The sequence below is a fragment of the Spinacia oleracea genome, chromosome 5, assembly GCF_020520425.1.
Source record: "Spinacia oleracea cultivar Varoflay chromosome 5, BTI_SOV_V1, whole genome shotgun sequence".
Taxonomy (NCBI): domain Eukaryota; kingdom Viridiplantae; phylum Streptophyta; class Magnoliopsida; order Caryophyllales; family Amaranthaceae; genus Spinacia; species Spinacia oleracea.
The window spans coordinates 49,789,673-49,803,889 of NC_079491.1; the positions used below are offsets into that span (position 1 = coordinate 49,789,673).

Here is a 14,217-nt window from a genome sequence, read left to right on the forward strand (position 1 = left end):
GGCAATATCATCGTTTCCGGAGTATTCTTTTCTTGCCTGTGACGATCTCAGCTCCCACTGAAACCAGGATCCGTCGATTCCGAATATCCATAGATGGAGTATTTTATGCCATTAAATACTTGATCCGTTTACGTACTATTTGTGTGACCCTACGGGTTCAGTCAAGAGTAAGCTGTGGATTAATATCATTAATTCCACTTGAACTGAAGCGGCCTCTAGCTAGGCATTCAGCTCACTTGATCTCACTGAATTATTAACTTGTTAATTAATACTGAACCGCATTTATTAGACTTAACATTGAATGCATACTTGGACCAAGGGCATTATTTCCTTCAAGGGGTTGGAGTCAATACTCAGAATATGAATTGTGTGTCTGTTTCACGTCGAATTTGGGGCTATATTTATAGGGAAGAGTTCGTGGAAAGATAGAATTGTAGAACTCTAATCCACGAGGAATTAGGAAAGGACACGTCCCAGGTAATTTCAGCGCCCAGGGCTGGGCGCCGAAGATTTCGGCGCCCAGAGCCAGGCGTTGAAAATAGGGTCTGGGCCGTTTCTTTGTCAGATTCGGACTCTTAGAATTCGGAGTGTATGAGACTTAATCGAGTCTTTTAGTGCGTATTAATTTTATGACGGAATGCGTCTGGGCCCGTTATGAACTCTAGGCTCGTTAGGATTTTAATTTAATACGTAACTCTTATTTTCGAATCGTATTAGGAATAGGATTCTTTCGCAACTTCTATCTCATTTAGGATTTATGTTGGAGTGCAACACCTAATGTTGACAGCTTTCTATCTTTTATGACTTGCCACTTTTAACAACTGCCCATTACGGCAGTTACTATTTTTAGCAGGTTTCCATAAATAGCAGGTTTCTATAAATAGCAGGTTTCGGGTGAAATGAAAAGGGGGATTGAGATTCGTTATTTCATAGGAGATGCGTTGCCAAGTGGAGATTTATGTTCTCATCATCGAACCTTCCCTTTCGGGAATGGGGACAAAAGTAGGTGTCTACAATACTATGTGATGTGTGCCTTCCCTAACTGCTCCCTAACCGAATAAGAACAAGTATAGAGCTCCAAATGTCGCACCTCCGTAGATAGTCCACAGCACGTTCTGATCCGCCTTAGTTCAACCAACTGGGATATCGTCTAAGCTATTATGCACTCGAGAACTTACTATTAGTGATAGACAAGAGTATTTAATATTATGTATTAAAATTATATGTCAAATTTATGACCATGGGTCATATTTTTATAGAAGAATACATAGTCGTATCCTACTAGAATTAGGATAACCAAAACCCTTAGAATTAGGATTTAGGTTAATCACAAACTCTTAAGACTTTAGGATGATCCCAAATTGTTTAAGTATTAGGATATTCATAAAACTCTTAAGTATGTAGGATTAGGAAAACGGACAGCTTATGGCCCAAGTTTCTTGTCGCACAAGTAACATTGGCGCTTAATCTTTCTTGTCGCCCACGCCAAGCTCGCAGCTGTTGCTGCCCCACGCGTGGCTTGCTGGGGACGTTAGGCGTTGCTGCTGCCTTGTGCTCGGCTGGCTGCTCGTTGGCTTGTTGCTGCCCATGCGTAGCTCTCAGTCTATGTGTTGGGCACTGGGCTTTGTGGGTTGGCTCGTCGAGCGATGGGCTGGCTTGCTTGCCGGCCTGTCGCTCGTCGTGATTCCGATTTGTTTTCCGATTCTGGAATTTATTTCCAATTCGAACAATATTTACGATTCCGATAATATTCCTGATTCCGATAATATTTCCAATTCCAAAAATATTTATATTTCCGACAATATTTACGATTCCGGCAATATATAATTCTATTTCCGCTAATATTTTCCGAAACGAACCATATTTTCATTTTCGGTAATATCTTCGACTTCGATAACATTTATATTTCCGCCATGAACCATATTTCCGTTTGCGCAATATCTTTATTTCCAACAGATATTATTTCTTTTCCTTTTGATGATTTTAGCTCCCACTGGAAACATTTTAGCTCCCACTGGAAACAACATCCATCATTTTCGAATGTCCATAATTAGAGTATTTACTCAATATTATATTCACCTAAATACTTGATTCGTTCACGTACTATTTGTGTGACCCTATGGGTTCAGTCAAGAGTAAGCTCTGGCATTAATATTATGAATTCCATTTGAACTGAAGTGGCCTCTAGCTAGGCATTCAGATAATTTGATCTCAATGAATAATAACTTATGTAATTAATATTGAACCGCATTTATTAGATTTAGCATTAAATGTCTTAAATGCAAACTTGAACCAAAAGACATTATATCGTTCAAAAACCATGTGAAAACATAGGATAGTGATAGGAGTACACATGGTGTACAAAAGAATCTTGTATACCATGGCTCCTATTGGTTAAAAGGGCAACTTTAAAGATGCTATCCTTTCACATTCATTTCAAAATTTTCAGAATTTTCTATTTGAATTTCAAATTTAAAATTTTAAAAAACAACTTCCAACCCAAATAATTAATGCAAAATTTTTGGCTCAATTTTTTTGTTCACATGAGAGAGAAAATATTATCTTCCTTCCTTTTATTTTCACAGAGAAAATATTTTTGATCTTCCTCTTCCAAAAAAAAATCTGGCGACATTGTGTAGATTGAGATCCAAAAACCTAACCTAAATTGTGGTGGAAAACTAGCGATGTAAATTGTTTAAAAAATCCTTCAATTCTACTCTAAATTGTGTTAGAAACCAAAAATCTAGCATCCCAAATCCTACTTTTTCTGTGGATTCCTACCCAATCTCTCAAAATCCTCGTAGTTTTTTTATTATCAATCAATTGATTTTTCTTCTCCAACCATAGTCCTTCCACCATAGACAGTGTTCAATGGGCGCGCCGCTAATATCTTCCGCTAGTTCCTCTTTATCGACACCACCGTAGAAGTCTCAATTTTAGGTTTTATATTGATTTCATGATTTGGTACTATTTTTTTGGGTAACTTTTAGGGTTTCGATTATTAATTCTTAGAGAGTTTAGTATTTACCGTTGAATTTCTTTGTTCATCTTCGAGGATTGATTAAGATATCTTGGGTGTTGATGTTTTTTTTGGTGCTTACTGCTTTAGAAGATACTCATTTTTTTTCCCTTTAGGATTTTGACAAATTAATTTCAGGTGTATCTCAATTGAAGTTTTTCTTTGTTCTCTCTTTGGTTTGTTTCTCTCTTAGGTTTCTCTGAATATACATCTTATTCCATGTGTGTGTTAGGTCTGCAACCCAGGAAAAGCTCGAAAACTGTGTTAACTACTGTGTTCTAGAGCATTTAGGTGAGCATCAACTAGTAAATGTATTTTGGCATTTTGTTTTCTTTTCTTTTTATCCGTTAATAACAGTATATGATCTGAAGACTTATATATGTTGTGCTTGCTACTATAATATCCAATTACTTTAATTTTGAATTACAGTGAATTTTTCTAATTAATTGTTGAATCTATATATGTTGGATGAAAAGTGAGTATTCTGAATTATACTTTATACTTTGTTCAATTGGTTTGTGGCATAAATGCTAAATTAATTGGTTCGGGTCTTAACTTTGTAACCCGTGGAACCTCATTACCTTGATTATTATGAACTTTAGCAAAGAATTATGATATTTCATGCTCATATTTTACTGTGTGAAGATACTTTGCATTATGTTTGCACAAAATTCTATTAATGGTGTTAATTTTAATAGTAGCTGCAGAGGATTTCAGTATCTGAATCCAGTCCCTCCCGAAAATCTCCATTTACTTAGTTACTCCCTCCGTCCCGGAATACTCGACCCGGTTTGACCGGCACAGAGTTTAAGGAACTTGAATTGACTGGGATATTATTTTAATGTAGTTAGTGGGAGGTGGGTTAAGAGGTGGGGTTGGGGGAGAGTAGGGGTTGAATTTTTAATTATTTTTTGTATGGAGTAGAAGGTAGGTGGGTTAATAGGGGTGAAGTGGGAAATAATATAATATTGTTAGAATATTTCCATTTTTAGAAACAGGTCAAGAATTAAGGGACGACTTGATAAGGAAAACAAGTCAAGTATTCCGGGACGGAGGGAGTACATTTTAGGGATTGTGATGTGTTGGATCTGAGGCCAGAGTCCTCTTTCAGGCAGTTGATGTTATTGGAGTAAACTGTACTGAAGGTCCCTAAACTTTGCCAAAAGGAGCAGTTAGGTCCCTCAAGTTTCAAAAGGAGCATTTAGGTCCCTCAAAATGGATGGAAAACGCTGCTTTTTGTTTTCCGTCACTAACGACCGTTAAAATGAATATAATAATATTAAAAATTATTAAAATAAAAGGAGAATTAATATACACGTAGATTAATGATTGAAAACAGATGATTTTGATGAAAAGAAGCCTTTTCCAATTACTTAGAGGTTTCAACTTACTTTTTCAATGTGTACACGTGGAAACCTTCCAACTTCTCTCGTTTTTTCTGGTTCCTTCCTAATAATGTTTTGGCGGTAATTTTTTACTGTTCCCAACCCTATTTCCCCCTTTTCACTTCCTATTTATATGGTCCCCCCCATTTTCACTCTCAGTTGTCTTTTTGCCATTTACTCACTCAAACACTTAAGAGAATTTGAAGTTATTACTCTGAGTTTTCTGCAAAAATGGGTTCTTGCGTATCAGGAAAGAGGACTGCTGATAAGTGGGAATGTCGCACCCCCAAGAGAACAAGGGTTCTTGCGTATCAGGAAAGAGGACTGCTGATAAGTGGGAATGTCGCACCCCCAAGAGAACAAGAATTTCCAGATGGGACGAAGGTATTTTCATTCAATTTGTCGGTTTTTTCAATAAATGTTTGCAGTTGAGCCATGATAAATTAGGGCTTTTTTGTTAAGTAACTTTTTCCCAAAATTGGTGCATGAATTATCTTGATTGTGGTGTTTTATATGTTAATTTAAACAATCGTGGGCTGATTTCGCATAATTTTTCAATTGAAGTTGGAATTAGGGTTTCGTCCGTTTTTACTTTCCAATATTTAATTCGAATTGATGCTTGCATGTTCTTGAAAATGGTGTTTAATATGTTAAATTATACAATTGTTGCGTAATTTGGAATTAATTTAAACTAGATTTTGTAGTAATTAGGGTTTCACTTACTGTTTTTGATTCACTTAAATAAAAAACAGAGTTTGATTAATTCGAATTGATGCTTGCATGTTCTTGAAAATACAAAAGCATTCATATATACATTGAATACAAAAGCATTCATATATACATTGAACATAAAATCAAACTCACCTACAACTTTAACCTAAACAGGTGTGAAGGAGGGGGAGGAGGGAGAGGTAGCTTCCTTGAGTTGTTGAATACTGATGTGGTTGACTTAAATTCTGATTATGTGGAACCACCTTTTACAGTACTCGCACCCAAACAACCTGAACCTCAACCTGAACCTCAAATTCAACCTCAAAATGTGCCTCAACCTGAAATTGATTATGATTCAGAGGGTACAGATGAAGATGATGATGAGTTAGCCACTGCTAGGTCTAAGATATCTGATGATATGAGAAGGGAAAAGGCTTATTTGGAGGAGTTAGTAATGCTGAAAAAACTAGCAGAAAGTAAAGTAGAAGGTGGTCTGAATTTGGGAGATGACTTTGATGGATACAGTGACTTAGACAGCCCTAGTGAGTCAGAAGATGAGGATGATGTTGGTTACTTAGTTGCACCACAACACCATAAGAGGGGGAGAGGGAAACAGAAGCAAAACAACACTGAAACTGAAGAGAGGGAAGCCACTTTTTATGTTGGGCAACAGTTTGAGAATCCAAAGACATTTAGGAAAGCAATCATAGATTATTCAATTGATAAAGGAAGAAACATTCCATTTTCTAAAAATGATTCCACTAGGGTTTGTGCAGAGTGTGAGCACAAAGATAAAGGTTGTAAATGGAGAATTTGGGCTTCATGGGAGAGAGGAAGAAGGTCATTTACAGTGAAAACATTTGTCAGTGAGCACACTTGTGGTAGGACACCTATCATTAAGAAGATGACTTCACATTGGATTGCAGAACACTACCAGAATCTGTTTAAGGTTAACCCTTACATGAGAGTGCAAGATATTCAGGAAACCATTTGGTTAGAAAAGGGTATAAGGGTGAGCAAAGACAAGGCTGCCAGGGCTAGGAGAAGGGGTCAAGCACTCATTGTTGGTGAATACAAAGAGTAGTATGCATTACTCCCAAGGTATGCAACTGAGATACTAAGAAGCAATCCAGGGAACACAGTGAAGTTGAAGTTGGATGCAAATGTGTTTGACAGACTGTATTTGTGTTTTGAGGCACTTAGGAAAGGGTTCTTGGCAGGATGCAGACCTTTCATATCACTTGATGGATGTTTCTTAAAGGGACCATTTGGGGGTCAATTGTTAGTAGCAGTAGGGAGGGATGGAAACAATCAAATGTTCCCTTTGGCTTGGGCTGTTTGTGAGGTTGAGAGCACTGACACATGGAGTTGGTTTCTAGAACTTCTAGCTACTGATTTAGGCACTAGTGAAGGAGCAGGGTACACTTTCATGTCTGACCCACAAAAGGGTTTACTTGCTGCTGTGTCAAATGTGTTTCCACAAGCTGAAAGTAGGGTGTGTGCAAGGCATGTGTACTGTAACTTTAGGGGAGTGTTTGGAGGTGGTTTAGAGTACAGAAAACAATTTTGGACTATTGCAAAAAGCAACACAGTAAATCACTTCAATGAAAACATTGAAGTAATGAGGGGTATTTCACATGAAGCTGCTGAAGACCTACTGAAAAGGAACTACAAGAAATGGTGTAGGGCATTCTACACTCCATTATCTTGTTGTGACAGTGTAGACAACAACATGAGTGAGGTGTTTAATGCATACATCTTGAGTGCAAGGCACAAGCCTATTATTACCATGTTGGAAGATATCAGAGAGGGTTTGATGGAAAGACTGCATAAGAAAAGAGATTTCATTGGGAAAAAGGAGATAATGTTGTGTCCTAGGATCCAAATTCAGTTAGAGAAACACAAAATTTGGGCTAGGGGTTGGAATGCATACTGGGATGGTGGGTTTTGCTATGGAGTAAGAGAAGGTGCAACACAGGTTAAGTATGTGGTGGATCTGAACCAACATACTTGCAGTTGCAATGCATGGCAGGTGAGTGGGATTCCATGCAAACATGCAATTGTTGCTATATGGAATAAAGTAGACCACCCAGAACAATATGTCAATGCATATTTCTGCAAACAGACCTACATGAAGGCATATGAATTTTTGTTAGAGCCTTTAAATGGTCCTCAAGAGTGGCCTACTTCTGATAGCATTGTTGTGGCTCCAAAGTTGAAAAAGGTCAATGGAAGACCTAAAACAAAGAGGAGATATGGTGTTGGAGAGGTAACTGCATCTGGTAAGCTGAAGAGAACAGGTTGTTCTATGAAATGCAGCTTATGTGGTGTGATAGGCCACAACAAAAGGGGTTGCAAGAATGCCCCTAAGCAACAACAACACAACAACAATCATGCTACTGCAGAGCAGACCACACCACAGCAACAACACCCAAGAACCAGTTCAGCTATACCAATGCACAATAGGGGTGTGGGTATTTATACCTACCCAAATGGGTATCAAAGAATAGCTACTGTAAGTCATTCAATATACTCAAATTCTTTCTTACATGTTACTTTACTGTACTGAAGCCAACTTGTTCCTAATTTGTTTTAATTAATGCAGCCTATATCACAACACTTCCCCACACCACAGAGGCAAAGACCTCCTGCAGCTTTCTATTCTGATCATGGGGGTGAGCAAAGCATCTACTCCTTTCCTGCACATGACTTCCCATTGTCACAGACTCAACCAAGTCAAGGACACACAATATCAAGCCAAGCATTGCAGGATCTTGCAATGGCTAGAAGATTAGAAAAAAGACCATGAGGTTAGATTTTATTGAATTTAAAGTCTTCATTACATTTCATTAGTGCAGATCATTACATTTTACCTACCCACTTAACCCACTTAACTTAAAACAAACCAGATAAAAAAAACAGAACCACTAGGATTACAACCCACACTTCACATTTCACACTAATAGGTCTTCTCATCTTGCTCATCACATAGTCTGCCTCCCTCTTCCTTGCATAATTGTTAGCTTCACTAAGTTTTGTCCAAAAACTATCAACTTCAGCAGCAAGGCTTTGTTTATCTTGCATTAACCCTAGTATGACAATTGTTTGCCAAGTTGTTGGTTCTTGTTCATCAATTCCATCTAAAAAAGATGCAACCCCTTCTGTTTGTTTCAACATCATAATCTGGACAAGCAATGAACCTCCTTCCAGGATTTTCTTTTGTCCATGCCTTTTGAATGGATACTGTGAATCCACAGTAGCACCTCTTAGGGTGTTCATTATCACCATTGTTGAATAAAGAGATAGCCCTGTTCATCATTCTGCAAATAAATTACGTTTTAATAATTATTTCCTAAATATGTTAATTATTGTTAAAATAAGCTAACTTAAGATTTTAAAAAAATGGCAGAAAAATACCTTTTTGTTGAGAAGAGTCAGCTATGGTGGAGCAACAGAGAAAAAACACAGAGCAGAAGATGGAGAAGAAAGAATTTTTTTTTAAAGTGTTTTATTGTTGTTTTGTTTGCCATGGAATGTTAAATACTCTGTTTTTTGAGAGCCTCAACGGCTATATTTTTGTAAAAAGCTAACTGAAATGAATTTCCCTTTATTTAATTATTGGTAAATGGTAAATGTAACTGTTTTTTTGTCGTTTAGTGCCTTTTATTTAGTTTCCTTTTAATTTAATTGAATTTTAACGGCCGTTAGTGACGGAAAACAAAAAGCAGCGTTTTCCATCCATTTTGAGGGACCTAAATGCTCCTTTTGAAACTTGAGGGACCTAACTGCTCCTTTTGGCAAAGTTTAGGGACCTCCAGACCTATTTACTCGATGTTATTGGGAGTATTTTACTTAAGTCAGATATGACCCGTGTATTTTTATTAATATTTATTTTTGGGTTAAACTGAAGATTTGCGAATATTTTGACTTCCCTTATACTGTCGTTGTTGGGAACTAGATTTATTTTTCTTTTTGTTTTAGTCTTTTAGATGACATGTCTTAGTAAAGTTGATTGTTATGAATTTTGAAGATTAATATCCTCTCTTCTATAAAAAAGCCCCTTCATCCAACTTTGTTTTCATCTTACTCTTACGTAATTTTTTTATTCCTTTTATACCCTTGTTGTAACTTATAATTACAACACTTGCATGATCTTGACAAGTGTCTTTTAATGCAATCCTAGCCTCCACGTTTGAGTTTACTTGGATAGATAATCACTTGACCTTCCTTCTTTCTTTCCCAAAGACACAAAGCTTCTGTAGAAAAGAAAAAAAAGCAATTCCTTTTTCTTTTCCTAAAGAGACGCTGTCCATGGAGCTTGAGCGGTTCTCTGATTAACTTAACAAAGTTAATCGCTTGTTCTTCATAAAAAGTACGGAGTAAGTGCCGACCTCCCTTCTCTCAATTTTGCTGGAAGTAATTTTTCTTCGCCATTACTTCTCACTATGATTTGGGGCTGATTTCTTTTTTCCCCCAATTCAATAATTTTTTTCTATTACTTTAATTCCATTTTACACATGCTTTCCCTAAATAAACCGAATTTGTATATAAATTCGTTCCATTTTTACATGTAGAATAATATTTGCAGGCTTACTCTCCACTTCCGTTGATGTTTGAATCGGAAATTTCAAGATTTTCTTCGAATAATACCCAGAAGGCAGGTACATTGGTCTCTCCTAATTTTGCTCCCCCCAATGGATTAATAATTATAATGCATGCTTAAATTTTTGAATGAATCTATTCATTTTGGATTGTTCAATACCATAGCAAGGGGAGATTGGTTTGGATGTTTTTGGTCTGATTGTCTGAGTCGGAAGAATCACGAGTCGATAAAGAAAATTACAAATGGCCTTTAATTTGTTTATAATAATACATGCATGCTTAAATTTTTGACTGATTTTATTCAATTTGGATTGTTCAGTATCATAGCAAGGGGAGTTTGGTTGGGAGGGTTTTAGTTTGATTGTCAGATTCTGAAAAATCACGAGTCCTCATTGTGTTTGTCGTTGCTCGCTCTGTGTTTATGGAGTTCCCATGTATCAAGCTTAAATACGATATACATACGTACACATGCGAAAGAAAGAGATACAGTATAAATTATTTCACTCCAAACAGAATGAAAATTTAATATCCAATTTTTCTTTTGAACATATTTTTCAACAGGAAAGTATTTATTACAATAGTCAGCAGAATTACGAAGTATAAAGAGAAAAATGTGTGTGTGTGTGTTTACAGTAGGAGAAAAGGAAGGGTAAGGAAACATTTGATATTAGATAGTGTTAACCAACTAACAATTAGATAATACCCTAATGCAAAGAAAATGTCACTTTCAGCAATATCTTCATTAATGTCATCTTTCATTTTCGTCAATCGGCTAGCATGACTAATCCAAAGAAGTCCTTGCCAGCCTTGACCATCTCAAATTAGTATTTGTACCTTTTCTATATATTCTATGGTTTTGCTGTCTGTACTCTGTAATCTTCTTCCCATTTTGGTCAGTAACATGGAAGACTGTTTTTTCACAAGGGGAAAAAACTATGTTACTCAGACACGGGTGTCGGTGTCATGTCCGACACGGGTGTCGGAGTATCTGACACTCCGTTCCAAATATTTGAAGACACTCCGACACGGTCAAAGGAGTGTCTTGACTTGTTTTTTAGACACGACTAGTTTGCAAAGTGTCGGAAAAAAATCGACACTTTTAATAAAAACTGCAAAAATAGTGTTAAATAATATAATTTTATATATAAAAAAAAAGGTGAGAATAAAAATATTAATCAAGTTAAAGTTCCAAAGCAGGATAAATTTATTTAAAAGAGTTTAAAAGTACAAGAATTTAAAAGTAAGAAATAAATGAAAATAAAATAAAATGCTGACTTTGTAAAGCTGTCACTCAGTGGGCACGTGGGTTTGTTCCCCACTTCCCACCTTTTCCTTTCTTTTATTTTTTATTATAGTGGTAGGCCTAGGATATTTAAAAAAAGGGTAAAAAAAATAAGTTAGAAAGCTCAGTCCACCATCACCGAAAAATGACCCGAAGGAAACGAAGACAGCCATGGAAGACTCTCAAACAGTCAAATGCCGGTGAAAATCAGAATTGAAGAGTGCAATCTTGGCGTTTTTTCTCCAACAACAAAAGCCCTAATATAATTGTTCTTCTCTTGCTTCCCCCACCTTCAATTTCTAGATCTAGGGTTTCGAATTTTTCTTTCTCCTCCCGATTTCGACACTTCATATCGGACACTTTTTCGACACCGGTGTCGACACCTTCCCGGACACGTGTCGAGTGTCGTGTCACGGGTCGGGTCGTGTCGACACCGACACCCACCGTCAGATGGAGTGTCGGAGTAACATAGGGAAAAAAATATCAAACATTGATCGCCAGTCAAAGCAAGAGTGTATATCTAAGATGAGCTATATTCTAAAGTAAAAAGATACAGAGTATGTGATAAAAAAAACACAAAAAATTTAGCTGTCAATGTGTCAAGATAAAAAAATTGAAGAACAACATACCATCCATGAACCATCCACCATCAGTAGAAATGTAAGCTTTGGTGATGATTAGATCAAGGTCAGTTAGGATTTGTATGACTTCTAACAATATTCCTGGTTTGTTCATGCTGTCAACCTGCAACAGAAGAAACAGTTTAACCTGTCAACAGAAATAGGAAATTTATAACAGATAGCGGATTAACTTTCCTATTTGCCTTCAATTTTACTTAACTTCTCAAAAAACTCATTCATTAGTGTTACGTTGGAACCTATTAAGGCCCAGTTCGGAAAACTAGCGGAGTACAACAAAGTAAGTGTGAAACCAACCCATTACACTTACTTCCAGCAGAGTACAACAAAGGTTCCCTTTTTCAGTAATCAGGCTTATGTTGTGTGTAAAATTTATATAACTATCAGATAATTATACTAATAATGGTCCTATCCCTTTTTCCGTAATCAGGCTTATGTTGTATGTAAAATTTATGTAACTATCAGATAATTATACTAATAATGGTCCTATTAATTATATTTTGATAACTAACAAGTGCAAAAATAACTAAGGTAGTTAGTGCTACTGCTGTTTTGACCGATGAGATACTAACCTTTACTAGGGTACAGTCACTACAACTGGAGTTATCCACAGAAACCCTGAAAAAAAAAAAGTAAGTTAGAGACAGGTGTATGATACAATATCTTCGCGGATGATTTAGACAGATTAGGAACCTGGGAGGATTTATTCTGATGCTTAAGTTTTCGTATTCTAGATCAAAATATGGCCCAGCCATTTTATCTTCTTCAAACTGTTTAGGGCAGTGTTACCTAATCCTCCCATCACCCCACGAACTGCGAACCGAAAAAGCGAATTACAACATGAAAATGGTATAATTTTGGTTTAATTCAGCAAATTAGGTAGCGAATTGCGAACCCGTACCCAATCTCAAACTAGCGAACCAGGTAACGGTGGTTTAGGGAATAGAAACTGGTTCAAAAAACCATTAAATAGGCTACATTATATCAGATATCGAATGAATTGTTTAAGATAGCATCATCCATGGCTTGGGACATGTTCATTATCCATAATTCAACTTACCTAACTGCACAAGATGAGAGTCCCGAATTCCACCCTTGACCTTGACCCTAATCCTGAACTAACTTACATCGTACAACTTCACAATGCAACTAGAGTCTTTGATCCTGCAAAACAAGAAAAGCCATTTTAACCAAATTTGACCTTGTCTAGACTCTAAACTGAAGCTGGATGATCTGGTGAATTCTGTTGTGCTTTTTATAGAGTAACAAAGTGTATTTAGTGATCAGTTATCCAGATTTTGACATATATTTTGATTCTAATAAATATTAGTAACCGCCCTCAAACAAGAAGATAATGAAATACAAACTTCCACCCACCAAAAGAAAGCAGATGATACTTCTAAAGTAACCGCCACCTAGGTATGTTCTTTTTTACTTGTCACATTATTCTGATTTACAAACTTATGAAAATAAAGCTTGGATTTGCATTTTTTCTTTTGCTCTATTTACTCTCTCCTTGTGTATATCCCTCTATCTGATCATTAATTCTCACTTCATATAGTTCTCTCTCTTCATTTCTTCCTCTCCTGTTCTAACCATTATTCTTCGCCTCACTGACCACCATAGTACCAACACCCCCATTGTCTAATAGTCCAGAATCTTATTTTACATATTTGATTGAAAATTCGGTGGTAGTAGTGTCGGTCGATTTTGTGCTCAATTTTTTGTGCTTAATTATCAGCAGCGATACACAATATTATTCTTATACTAATATACAGATCTACTGAAATTAGTAAAAATGTCTGAAGTACTTGCTCTACGTAGTATCTAGAAACAAAGTATCAAAGTTTTTCAGTTCTGTTCTGTTTTATTTCAGATTAATATTATTGAAGCAAAGGATGCATGAAGCGGAATTAACGTGACTCTATAGATTTGATTCAATATACCGCTTCAATGCTAAATTTTTTGACAGGGTGTACAGCTTGAACAAGCATTATTAATCTCCTTTTGACATGTACCCCACACACTAATTTAGATATGCCACAATCAAAGTTGTGGGCTGTTTTTGGATATGATGAAAAAAATTGCTGCAAAATGCTGGCATAGAAGAAAGATGACTAGGTGTTACACTAAGCTTCTTCTGAACATAAGCTAATTTTCACTATGTACAGTTGTACACACTTTTGTATATGTAAGAAAAACAAAGTCGATGTAATTAATAATGATGAACTGTAAGTAAATATTCTAATTATATTTTGCATAATGTAAAAATTTTAATATCTTTATCAACGTGCAACGCACGTGCCTTCCACTAGTGTTGATAAAAAGTGAGTATTCTGAATTATACACTGTAAATACTTCGTACTTCTTTTTATTAGTTTATAGGAAAATTTGGCAATATTAATCCAACCTTTGGCCGATTTTCTTTTATTAATCCTATCTACGATATATTTTTTAATAATCTCACTTTTACCACCCAACGACTTTTATTGGCCCAACACGTCATAAACCTATTGTAGGCGGTAATATGTCCCTGCGTGGAAGTACTCTCTCTCGATATATTCAGTCATCATCATCAAT

The 14,217-nt window shown here is 36.3% G+C and overlaps 3 protein-coding genes across 12 annotated transcripts; 2 read left to right on the plus strand and 1 right to left on the minus strand.

The window, feature by feature from the left end:
• Positions 1–2,447: 2,447 nt before the first annotated feature.
• On the plus strand, positions 2,448–13,942 carry LOC110792995 (uncharacterized). 10 transcript variants are annotated; one of them, XR_008920645.1, is made up of 5 exons: positions 2,448–3,310; positions 4,655–4,788; positions 9,361–9,494; positions 9,690–9,776; positions 13,514–13,942. XR_008920645.1 is itself a non-coding variant. In XM_056828063.1 (4 exons), exons 3-4 carry the CDS (start codon positions 4,745–4,747, stop codon positions 6,197–6,199), a joined length of 954 nt encoding a protein of 317 aa, XP_056684041.1. In that variant the 5' UTR covers positions 2,454–2,964; positions 3,252–3,310; positions 4,655–4,744. The 10 variants fall into 10 exon arrangements, 3 of the variants coding, with proteins under 3 accessions (XP_056684041.1, XP_056684040.1, XP_056684039.1); XR_008920647.1 differs by having other exon boundaries at positions 9,361–9,487; XR_008920646.1 differs by having other exon boundaries at positions 9,361–9,487; positions 9,704–9,776.
• LOC110786680 (uncharacterized) lies at positions 6,426–8,748 on the plus strand. The gene is made up of 3 exons (XM_056828060.1): positions 6,426–7,630; positions 7,721–7,925; positions 8,525–8,748. Exons 1-2 carry the CDS (start codon positions 6,431–6,433, stop codon positions 7,922–7,924), a joined length of 1,404 nt encoding a protein of 467 aa, XP_056684038.1. The 5' UTR covers positions 6,426–6,430; the 3' UTR covers position 7,925; positions 8,525–8,748.
• On the minus strand, positions 10,349–12,902 carry LOC130460673 (ACT domain-containing protein ACR3-like). The gene is made up of 4 exons (XM_056828064.1): positions 12,331–12,902; positions 12,210–12,255; positions 11,629–11,743; positions 10,349–10,626 (listed from the first exon to the last, which is right to left on the minus strand). The coding sequence occupies exons 1-4, from the start codon at positions 12,390–12,392 to the stop codon at positions 10,499–10,501; spliced, it is 351 nt and encodes a 116-aa protein (XP_056684042.1). The 5' UTR covers positions 12,393–12,902; the 3' UTR covers positions 10,349–10,498.
• Positions 13,943–14,217: the final 275 nt, after the last annotated feature.